Source organism: Haliotis rubra, unplaced genomic scaffold (genome assembly GCF_003918875.1).
Source record: "Haliotis rubra isolate DU_JTF1 unplaced genomic scaffold, ASM391887v1 Scf1088, whole genome shotgun sequence".
Lineage (NCBI taxonomy): Eukaryota > Metazoa > Mollusca > Gastropoda > Lepetellida > Haliotidae > Haliotis > Haliotis rubra.
The window spans coordinates 84,679-97,165 of record NW_025764990.1 but is presented as its reverse complement, the minus strand read 5'-3'; the positions used below and the strand labels follow the sequence as shown (position 1 = coordinate 97,165).

Below are 12,487 nucleotides of genomic sequence, written 5' to 3'. Positions count from 1 at the left end.
TTTTATTTCAAAAACATATATTCATTACATTGTCATTTAAAAGCAGAAAAAGTCATAGCACTAAATTTAAAGGCAGGCAGGAGCGAGCAAGTGTCAATGGTTTAGTTATATTGTGACGAGAACAGATTTGACATTAAAAAGGAACATATTTGCACAATAACACGAATCGTATATATCACAGATAGGATAAAAGGCTTTATGGGGACTATATATTATTGAAAACAATCTTAAACGATATGAATACACATGTCAACAAAGGAGAGTGAAATAACTAGAATATCACAGATTGACATTTAAAACTAGCACGTAGCCATGTAAAGGCATTTGTTTAAAGGACAGAATATATAATCGGGCTACAGATCGCCAGCAGCTGAGGGCAGAACACCATACTATAGACCAAGGGGCCTAACACTAGTTTTGCTACCGGCATGGGCTGGATTTACACCATCCATTCACGTGTTGGTGATTATGACAAATTCAATCATGAATTCTACGATTAACAATGTGATGGGATTAAACATACTTTGATAGATGTATTTTACATACACATGAACTTGAAATTACTTTAAAAATGTTCTATCAACTGAGGTAAACCTCCTCTCAAAACCAAAATCGTGTAAATCCTTTTGGTCTGTTTGTTTGTTTATTCATTCAAAGACCACAGGCCCATAGGACCTACATTCACCTCATATACACATTTTGTTATACATCAATCTATAAACGATGAATACATTTCACAAGGAAGTACTATAGTAATACACAATACATGAAAATAACGTTATTGGTGTTCCGATGAGTAAAGTCATTCTAAAAATACATACTCACTTAAATTTAACAATGTTTGAGGACATGTGAAACTGATAAAATTAACAAATGCATCAACAAAAGGATATTCATGGTGTGCAGGGTGAAGATATGATTTTCGTAGATATGAAAAGGTTTTGCACACAAGAAAGAAATGGAATTCATTTTCAACTACATCTATTCCGTAGCGGCTGCAGTGTGTACATTATCTGCTTTCTTCTTAACATGCTTCCAGATAGTAATGCTGGTTACATCTTATGGCATTTTAACAAATGACTCCATGCGAACTAAATTGTCAACAACACTCCGATTTTTCTTAAATCCACAATGGATATTTGAGGGTATATCATTAGATCCTAAGTACCATGAAAATTTATTCTTGACCATGCGTTCCAAAATCATATGTTTGCAACGACATGAAATGTTTCAATCATGCACAATAAGTCCCGGACAAAACACTGTCTTGTGGGACATCCTGATCCTGGTAATAAACATAAGAAAGGGTTGAATCCCTGCGGACTTGAAATTGCCTGTTAGTCAAAAAGTTCTATATACTTCGAGGCAAACGACCTCGTAATCCAAAATTATGTGAATATTTTAAAGCACCATGTTTCCATGGAGTATGGTATGGCTTTTCTAAATCGAAAACGATACACTTCATTTTGGCTATTCATGATTGCAATTTTAACAAATGACTCCCAGCGTTCTTCGATTTTTCCTGTATCCACTCTGAATATTTGTAAATTAAATTATTGGATTCAAAGTACCATATTAATCATTTGTTGACCATTCTTTCCATACTTTCTCAAACACAGCTGATTAATGAAAGGTCTATACTTTAAGGGATCCGTAAGATCCCGTTTAGGTTTGGAAATAACACTTACTATTGAGCCTCGCCATGAAGATCGGATATACTGACATATAGATAGCGGATAGTTCCAGACCTTCTCCGTCGTTTCTCTTTGGTGGAAGTTCAGGAGTATCAACTCTTGAGCCAGCTGGTTCACAGCGATGCGTGGGACGCCACTGATGGCATCATCGATTCTGTTGATCGTTTAGTAGGAAGGAAGAAGTTTCATCATACAGAGCAACATTGCATTTATCCCATACACTGTACCATGTTCAAAATTCATCCCTATTCAATCAGGTCAGAGGCACCCGTGAAGAGCCACCTCCTCGTGGTGGGTGCTGGGTAACGCTAAGCGCTCTTCAACCCCCCGTGTGGACCCAGGGGAATATTTGGTCCACCAACCTGTTTGCCGTCGGTTGCGCCCATGTGTCGGTGGAGGACGGGATTCTGGTGGTTGAGGGCACTGGTTCCAGGAAGAGCGTTCCTTTGCCCAACACACCACTTCAGCCTTTACTTCACCTAGACGGGTGGTAGAACTGGCCCGGTTCTATCAATCGGCTGGTCACGCCATTCCTCAGCAATTATTGTACATTTTTGACAATGAATGTTATTCTTTGAACTTATTATACTATGCATGTTTGCCCTGAGTCCTATGCTAGAAGGCGGTTGCTCATGGGCCAATCTAGTGATGTTGACCTCCGAGTATTGTATGTCTCACATTCCTTGTCATGGGCCGAACCAGCCTGGCATTGAATTGGTAGACAAATACAGCTATTCGTGTCATATTCTCTGGAGTTTACCATCCCTGTATCCCTGGTGTCAGCATCTTGGATATCCGGTGCAATTGAACACCGTCCTTGTTGACACTCCATGGTGGGTGGGGAGCTTTGACGACAGGTTTATATGATATACACCTGTTTCATTTCAATGTCCAATATGTTCTCGTCACGATATGGTTGAACTATTGCCGATGTGACATTAAATATTAACTCACTCACTCAATCAAGTGTTGGTGAGGATCTAAGATCCAATTGCCATGGAACAAGTCTAACGTCATTAATATCAAATTGTATTTATGTTATTACACTGTGTAATGGCAGAGTTATTTGTAACGGTAAGTGGTCCTCCTATAGTTATTGACCATGAACACTCACCTCATAAAATTAAACACATGCTTGTTTGTTAATTGAAATATGTGTTTCAACATAGTTTTACAATCACATAGCCCCGTGTGTGTTGGACAACATTTAACGTATGCTAAATAAACCATTTTTCATCATCAAGAATAGAGGGCTAAAACAGTCGAGCCGGTAAAAGACCGATAGTCCTGGTTGTGATTTGTAACTGTGTCGGTGATCAGGAAGTTAAGTTAAATCTTTAAAAATCTGAGTTGATATCCGAGCGGGGAGTCGCTTATATTGTTAAAGCAACTTATGATGACAGACTTCACTTCATGATTCATCATTATCCAAGGAGATCACCTCAGTCAACATCAATGCAAAGTTTTAAAAACACCCCGCTAAAGTCAAGATCTAATGGGTCTTGTATGAGGCAACAAGCCAGGCTGTTGTATGATTAATATAGTGTTTTCGTCTATATTGTAAGTCCATGTGTTACATGCGGGGAGTATGATCACCATAATATGCCAGTAACAACTGCTAAAATTTAATAATAAATCAATAAATATAATGCATATGCTGTGCAGGCAGACAATATGTCAGTTTATAAATATACTAAGCAGCAAAAAGAAGCGTCACTTTGGAATTTCCTTTGCATAAACGTATGACTGTAAACTCATTTAATGTTTTGATTGTATATTTTTGGCAACATCTCCTGAGCAAAGACATCCCTTCCCAAATTTACAATGGAACCCAGGAAATAGTCTCAAAAACGCAACCTGACCTCGGAGATGGTACAGTGTTCTCCATGTTTGTCATTCACCTCATGCTGCACGTGCTGTTCACAAGGACCAATCCTATAAAATGCACCACCTAAACCTGGTTGAAGCATTTACATTACAACGTCAGCATGATGCCACGACTCGCGACAGCTGAGAGGAACCAGGCGCTTAGAAGACTTGAAGCTGGCCACACTGCACAAGCCGTTGCCAATCACTGCCAGGTCAACGTTCGGACCACCTACAGGCTGCAGCAACGTTTCCGGGCCACCAACACCACACATGATCGCTCCCGTATTGACAGACCAAGGGTTACCACAAGACGACAAGACCGCCATGCTGTGCGACAGCATGGACAGAATCCCTTCATGCAGGCATCCGAAACAGCACGCCAGACAGTGGGAACACACGGAAGACCAATCAGTACTGATACAGTAGACCTTACCATTGACCTATCCTCACCCCTCGTCATCGGCGTGAACGTCTACAATGTGCCTGACAACACCAAAACTGGCGATACAGGCAATGGAGACATGTTCTGTTCACAGATGTGAGTCGGTACCGGTATCAACTGCAGATGGCAGAACAAGAATATGGCGACGACGTGGCCAGCATTACTCAGACCAATGTGTTATGGAAAGAGACTCATGGTGAGGTTCAAGCACCATGGTATGGGGTGGAGTAGGCGTGAACCAGAGAGTGGGTCCTGTGGTGTTCCAGAACTTTGGTCCAGGGAGAGGAGGCGACATCACAGCGGTGCGCTACTTCGACCAAGCTCTCAGAGCCCACGTCATACCACATTTCGCACGTCACCGGAACAACACTTTCCAGTATGATAACGCCTGGGCCCATACTGCCACAGCTATACGGGACTTCCTACAGCAGAACGGTGTCAAAATTATGCAGTGGCCAGGCCTTAGTCCTGATTTAAACCTAATTGAAAATATTTGGGATGAAGTTCAGAGGAGACTGAATAATGTCATACCAAGGCCGAACACAGCCGATTTGTTGCGCCAGGCCTTTCTCAGAGTGTTGTTCCAGGTGCCAACGGCCTTCATCAATCGATGGGTGCACTCCATGCATAGACGCTGTGCTGCAGTTATTGCCGACCGTGGTGGTCACACTAGATACTGAAGTCAAGAGTCTGAATGGACTGCAAATGTTCACGTAATGTCTTGAAATTGTGCTGAGTTATTCATTGATGTGTCAAGATATTGCACACAAAACATGTTTTTGATCCGCTTATTATGTCAGTTTCTGTAATGATTTGATTACAGTGCCTATCTAGTTTTGAATTCGTACTGACGTGTTGTTTTTTGCTTCTGAGTATACATTGTGATATCTCGAAAGTAAGGACGTTCTTTTAGCCATGAAGCTTTGTACGTTTTGCGACCTATGAAGATCCGGTTTGCAATTTATCTTCAGCAACCCATGCTTGTTGTAAAAAGGCGACTAACGGGATCGGGTGGTCAGGCCCGCAGGTTTGTTTGACACATGTCACTGTATCCCAGTTGTGTAGACAGATGCGAATGATATTGATCACTGGATTGTCTGATCCAGTCTCGATTATATACAGACCGCCGTCCAACAGCTGGAACATTTCTGAGTGCGGCGTTAAACATCAACAAACAAACAAACAGTACGTGTTCAGCAATGGATAAAAAAGGTACATAAGCATAGCAACGAGGTACGTGGATGGTAAAATATATTATAGACGTTACAGAGGGCTACTGTCGCGTATGGAAACGTCTTGGCAAGACATATCACCAGGAGATGGTCCATGAATCATTTGGTGGTGGCTCAGTGATTGGGTGAAGTTGCATTTCGTGTGAGTGCAATTTCGATCTCATTATGGAATCAATAGCCAACGTCATAGAGTGATAGTATTGGGTACATTCGTCGTGCCACATTTTGATAACTATCCCCTTGCTAATCGGCCGAGTTTCATGGTTGACAGCGATAGATCTCAGCGCCGGGGTAACAACACCATAATATTGTCATGAATTACGAACCCCATCGAACAGGTTTGAGAATGTAATGGACGACCGAGCTGGAGGTCTGCTTATTTCAGTGTCATTCAGTCGACTCCTCAACCAACAATATATGTGTCTCAACCGAATTTGTGTGACAATGGCAAATCTGACACGTCACCCCTCGCACAGGAATTCTTTGGTAACCTGCCTCCTGACTGTAACAATGTCCTGTTTACTAGTATTGGAATAATACTAAAATGTCAATTTTTCTGTAAAAAAAGGTCGATATTTAAAGGGAACTATTCGAAGGTCATAGTGGGGTTAAATTATAGTTGTAGGGCTATGTAAGTTCGGTTTTCCAACTTTCATACATCGCAGGAAGAAAGCAGGATCAATATCTCGCAAATGTGAAATGTTCAGCATGGTAGTCTGCTGACAAAATTAGCAACAAAATCTATTGTGCAGAACATGCCAAGGCAACCCGCTTGTATAACACGATGGGGCATCGATTAAACAACATTATCTCTGTACATTCGATCAGGACTGCTTACAAAGCAGACCTGCTGTTGTTTTATAGGGAGCTGTCACCATGCATTCCTGTCATGTAATTTCGCAGATGAGAAAGTCTCATTCAGGATGATGTGGCAAGGCGGAATTCTTGGGTGGTTCGTACTGTTTTCACTGTGTTCAGTGTGCTTGGACGCTGAAGGTAAGAATTGACTTTTACACGCTTTGACATCCGAGCCGCATGCATACATCATTCGGTTAAACGATTCTAGGTTGCAAAAAAACAACTCTTTTCAATACATTACAAAGAACATTTCCAAATTTGTCACCTCACCAAAACTTTCTTGCAACCACAAACAATATATCATCTGGAACTGTATTTTGGTGGACGATCCCGTCAAACATTTCATGGAAGTCGTTGAGTGAGATCACCTCTTCCCCTTCAGAGGAGAAGACAGCACGGTCAACAAATGGAAATGTCTGGAAGTCTGTCCTGTCCGAGTCATCCGACTCCTGATTTCTGTCCTGTACGAGTCATCCGACTCTTGATTTCTGTCCTGTACGAGTCATCTGACTCTTGATTTCTGTCCTGTACGAGTCATCTGACTCCTGATTTCTGTCCTGTACGAGTCATCCGACTCCTGATTTCTGCCCTGTACGAGTCATCTGACTCTTGATTTCTGTCCTGTACGAGTCATCTGACGCCTGATTTCTGTCCTGTACGAGTCATCTGACGCCTGATTTCTGTCCTGTACGAGTCAACTGCACAGAAGATTCAAGCTCTTTCCTTTGATTGACCGAGTATTCCAGGTCCTCGTGGAAAGGTATCCTGCCCCACCGGTGGCACCCTTCATAGATACATGCGATCGCACGTCCCTTTGTTGACATGGAAAGATAAAACGCCAGTGCAAAGGAATACCCATCTGTTACTACCCTCAGGAATGTGTCTGGTGTAGGACTAAGATATAGCTTTGGAAATCACAAGAATGGACCACTGAAATCAATGATGAGCTATGGTTTTGGCGAAAAGGGTAAGCGAGTCCTGCCCTACCGGTAGCATCCCAATTCACACAATTTGGTACAAAATGAAATTATATACATCCAAGGAAAACCAAGAAAACGAATTGTACTGGTTAAAATAGGAAATAGGTGTAACTAAATAAATGAGATAATGTTGTAACTGTCAAATTTCAAAGTGTCCTAAACATGACAAGTATGAAACATTTTGAGAACTGTACTGAGGCCTTCAGTGTTGTAATCTTGATCTCCTGGTAATGGAGCATTCGCGATCGTGCCTAAACAGCTGTGAAATGCAAACATTAAAATGAGTGAGTGAGTGAGTTAAAATTTGACATCGCATCGGCAATATTACAGCAGATATAGCGATGAAAACAAGGTAATCGTTTGGAAATATCTGTCGACAAAGGACAGTAAAACCAACTAGGCTATCACAGATCTATCTATCTATCTATCTATCTATCTATCTATCTATCTATCTACCTATCTACCTATCTATCTATCTATCTATCTATTAAAACTAGTATTGAAATCTAAATTAATTTAACTATAGAGGACGATACAATATAAGAACAACTGAAGGTAGATCACCATACCAGGGACCATGGGGACTTAAAGTACCCTTGCTACCTGCATGGACCCTAGCTAGATTTACACCATCCCTTTTGCTGCTGGCGATTGTAGTCAAATATAGCCATAATCTAAAATTACAAAAATACTACGTTAAAAAAATATGGTAATTATAAATTTATCTTGAATGCTTTGGGACATACGTACCCCCACAGGAGGACAATAATTTTACAATACTTTAACCCCCTGAGAGGATACAGCCACTAACAATCTAAGTTGTTAATTTCAATTACCCTTAATAAAATATAGATCTATATACAAAACATATCTTCAAAATTTATCAAGTAATTCTATTTCTTTTAAAATTCAAAATTAAATGATAATTAACATTAACAAGATTCATCACTGTTTTGACATTAAAATACTTATCCCTTGTGATGGAAAAATCAATACAGTCAAGGCAAACATTAGAGGCTGTACCTACAGCAATAGTCCATGAAGGGAGGGCTGACGACTGGAAGTCATATACCTTTTACATTCTTTTGTAGAAGAGTTTTGACACACTGATTATTTATGCATGGATCTAAATATGAACAAGATAAGGCTGTGTCAGTCGTTTCATTCAAAACGACAATTCCGGAATATTTTGGAACATATAATCGTCCTTCTTTTGAAATTAATTATCGTGGCAAAGATGCATTAGTTAGGTTAAGTATATTATGAATCAGGTGTTTCCTTTTCCTGTCAGATAATGAGAGATATACACATAATGCAATCTACCACATAATTCCGTTTAATTAAAAGATCTGGTTCCAAGTTTGATTCTCCAAATGGTATGGTTCGTAATATGGCAATGGACTTAATCTGCTATCATTAACGGTGGAAGACAACAGCACGAGTAATGTCAAGCGATCGTTACTTGATCATCTTGACACATGTGTGGTAAATCTATGTCTGTAGTCGATATCGTGCTTATTAAGGTGTGATTTCTTACATTATTAAGGTTTGATTTCTTACATTATTAAGGTGTGATTTCTTACATTATTAAGGTTTGATTTCTTACATTATTAAGGTGTGATTTCTTACAACAAAACAGGTATATCATGTCCGGCGGATTTCCATGAAGTTTCCGGATCCTGCTACTGGTATTCAGACACGAAAGCATCGTTTAAAGATGCCACAGTAAGTTCCAATTCTTCTTTATGTATCGCTAGACATGATACAAAATAGACCCCTTGCATATATCATACTCTTGTACCTAAATAATGGGATACAGACTTGTTGGCATCAAAATGCGCACGGATGGGAACACGAGACATGCGAGATTTCGTGGATTTACAATTTCGGCTTGATTACGTTTCTAGCATTGGCCCAATCTGCGTTTTCCTCACTTAGCACTTCACAGGCTTCCAATAATGTGGAGAGTCTATGGCTAGAGAAACCATGCCTGTCTCCCTGATGTTACACAATGCGATGTATCTCCCTGTATGATAATAACAATAATGGATATTTATAAAGCTCCTGTTTCCACGCACTTGTGCATTATCACCTCGGATATCCCACCTGTGAGGTGCTAGATGGTTAAAAGTCATATGACTTATCCCACCGGGTACCCATTCACTGCTCGTTGAACAGAGACAATTCATGAACTCACTTGGAACACACACCACCGAAGTTGTCGGTGTGATATCTCCAGTTGCATGCCTTCTTCACAGTTACAAGTACCTGGAATGATATCCTCCTGTTTCACAATGTATGTCTCCCTATAGGATCTCCAAGATATGATATCTCCGGTTACACCAAGCATGTCTCCCTGTAGGATGTCCTAGATATATACCTTTATCTCCAGTTACATCATACTTGTTTCCCTGTAGGATGTCCTAGATATGATGTCTCCAGTTACACCACGCATGTCTCCCTGGAGGATGTCCTTGATATGATATCTCCAGTTACACCACGCATGTCTCCCTGGAGGATGTCCTTGATATGATATCTCCAGTTACACCACGCATGTCTCCCTGTAGGATGTCTCCCTGTAGGATGTCCTTGATATGATATCTCCAGTTACACCACGCATGTCTCCCTGTAGGATGTCTCCTTGTAGGATGTCCTTGATATGATATCTCCAGTTACACCACGCATGTCTCCCTGTAGGATGTCTCCCTGTAGGATGTCCTTGATATGATATCTCCAGTTACACCACGCATGTCTCCCTGTAGGATGTCTCCCTGTAGGATGTCCTTGATATGATATCTCCAGTTACCCCGCATGTCTCCCTGTAGAATGTCCTACATATGATATCTCCACTTACACCACGCATGTTTCCCTGATGGAAGCCCATCATAAGATATCCCGCAGATGCATTACGCTTGTCAGGCTGACACGTGGCGATCCTTGTACTACATTCTGTATTTCTCCAGGTGCAGTGCCGGAAAATGAGCAGTCGCTTGGTCGTTGTTGCAAGCCCTGAGGAGACTGCGCTCCTCCACTCCAACATATTGCTTCAAGGAAAAGGTAATTGTTTTGTTTAAACTAAGACAAAATCATGCTATTTTAACACATTGTGTTCAGCTTGACAACAGATAACAATATAGTTCACATTTGAAATTTCAAGCATTCCTCGGGTGAAACGATTCACCAAACTAAGCCTCTTATCACTGTCGCGGGTTGTGTAGGATGAAATGTCACGAATATTCTGTTTTCAATTGGAGTTGGCTGGGGGATATTATGCCATATCGAACTTAAAGTTCAGTCAGAATGCGGGATGATGTTGAGCGAACTGGCTAAAGCGCCAGGCTAGTGATCCAGCGAGCGTGAGGTGACGGGATCGAGCCCACCTATGACCGGGTGTAAGAACCTTGGAGTCAACTTTGTGTGCAGACTCGTTCAGTGTTGTCACAACCCCTAGTGTACAGTACACAACCCTGTGCACTTATAAGAATCCACGATTCCGTTGGTAAATGACCAGATGGTGGTCACATGAATACGTGCAAACACCTAGTTGTGGGTACAGCAACGTGCAGTAAACTATGGAGGGAGGGATGGATGATGGATGGATGGATGGATGGTAATGGATGGATGGATTGATGGATTGATGATCGGACACGGACGGATGGATGGATGGATGGATGGATGGATGGACCTAGTTGGATGGATGGATGGATGGATGGATGGATGGACGGACGGACGGACGGATGGATGGATGGATGGATGGATGATGGATAATGGATGGATGTATGAACTGATGATGGTTAATGATGGATGATGGATGGATGGATTTATGGATGGATTTATGGATGGATGGATGAATGGATGATGGATGGATGGATGGAGGATGGATGGATGGATGGATGATGGATGGATTTATGGATGGATGGATGGATGAATGGATGGGTGGATGTAGGGTGATCGTACGTTGTAAACTGTTGTTTTTTCGACTTTTCGATGACTTCGATGACTTCATCAGGAACAATTTTCAGACTTTCATCTGAGTTTAATTTCAAGGTGTTTAGATTGTTGTACAATGTCTTGGTTATTTCCAGGTTAGGCATATTCTACGTGTACATCCGTGTTTCAGCCGACGTGTACTACATTGGCGCCCGATATCAAGACAACAATAGACTTTGGATCTCAGATGGCAACAAACCGACCACTACGCCGACGACGAGGAGCACCACCGACCTCAAGTGCGTTGTCATGCGCGTACAACAACGTGTCAGATGGTATAATGCTGACTGTAACGATAAGATCCGTTTCATTTGTCAATTCCAATAATAAACTGAAAGTATCCGATGCACCGAAGACGGGCAAAACGATTCGGTCTTGTGTCATGCTGTTCCAATGCTATCATGTTTACACATTCAACTGTTTACATTACGGGTGGACATTCAACTGTTTACATTACGGGTAGTCATTCAACTGTTTACATTACGGGTAGTCATTCAACTGTTTACATTACGGATGGGCATTCAACCAGATACATTACAGGTGGACATTCAAGTGTTTGCATTACTGGTGGACATTCGGGTGTATATATTACGGGTGGACATTCAACTAGAAACATCACTGGTGGACATTCAACTATAAAAATTACTGGCGGACATTCAGGTGTATACATTACGGGTGGATATTCAACTAGATACATTACAGGGGGACATTCCGTTGTATATATTACGGGTGGATATTCAACTAGATACATTACTGGTGGACATTCAGGTGTATACATTACGGGTGGATATTCAACTAGATACATTACAGGGGACATTTCGTTTTATACATTACGGGTGGATATTCAACTAGATGCATTACTGGTGGACATTCAAGTGTATACATTACGGGTGGGTATGCAACTAGATACATTACTGTTGGACATTCAAGTGTATACATTAAAGGGTGGACATTCCACTAAATGCATTACTGGTGGACATTCAACTAGAAACATTACAGCGGTACATTCAGCTGTATACGGGTGAACATTCAACTAGATACATCACTGGTGGACATTCAACTATAAAAATTACTGGCGGACATTCAGGTGTATACATTACGGGTGGATATTCAACTAGATACATTACAGGGGGACATTCCGTTGTATATATTACGGGTGGATATTCAACTAGATACATTACTGGTGGACATTCAGGTGTATACATTACGGGTGGATATTAAACTAGATACATTACAGGGGGACATTCCGTTGTATACATTACGGGTGGATATTCAACTAGATACATTACTGGTGGACATTCAGGTGTATACATTAGGTGGACATTCAGGTGTATACAACTAGATACATTACTGGTGGACATTCAAGTGTATACATTAAGGGTGGACATTCCACTAAATGCATTACTGGTAGACATTCAAGTG

General features: G+C 41.1%; 1 protein-coding gene across 1 annotated transcript; it reads left to right on the top strand.

Annotated features, from left to right (window-relative positions):
* Positions 1 to 6,107: 6,107 nt before the first annotated feature.
* On the top strand, positions 6,108 to 11,433 carry LOC124282285 (perlucin-like). Its single transcript, XM_046718241.1, has 4 exons — positions 6,108 to 6,233; positions 8,715 to 8,800; positions 10,039 to 10,132; positions 11,196 to 11,433. Exons 1-4 carry the CDS (start codon positions 6,161 to 6,163, stop codon positions 11,390 to 11,392), a joined length of 450 nt encoding a protein of 149 aa, XP_046574197.1. The 5' UTR covers positions 6,108 to 6,160; the 3' UTR covers positions 11,393 to 11,433.
* Positions 11,434 to 12,487: the final 1,054 nt, after the last annotated feature.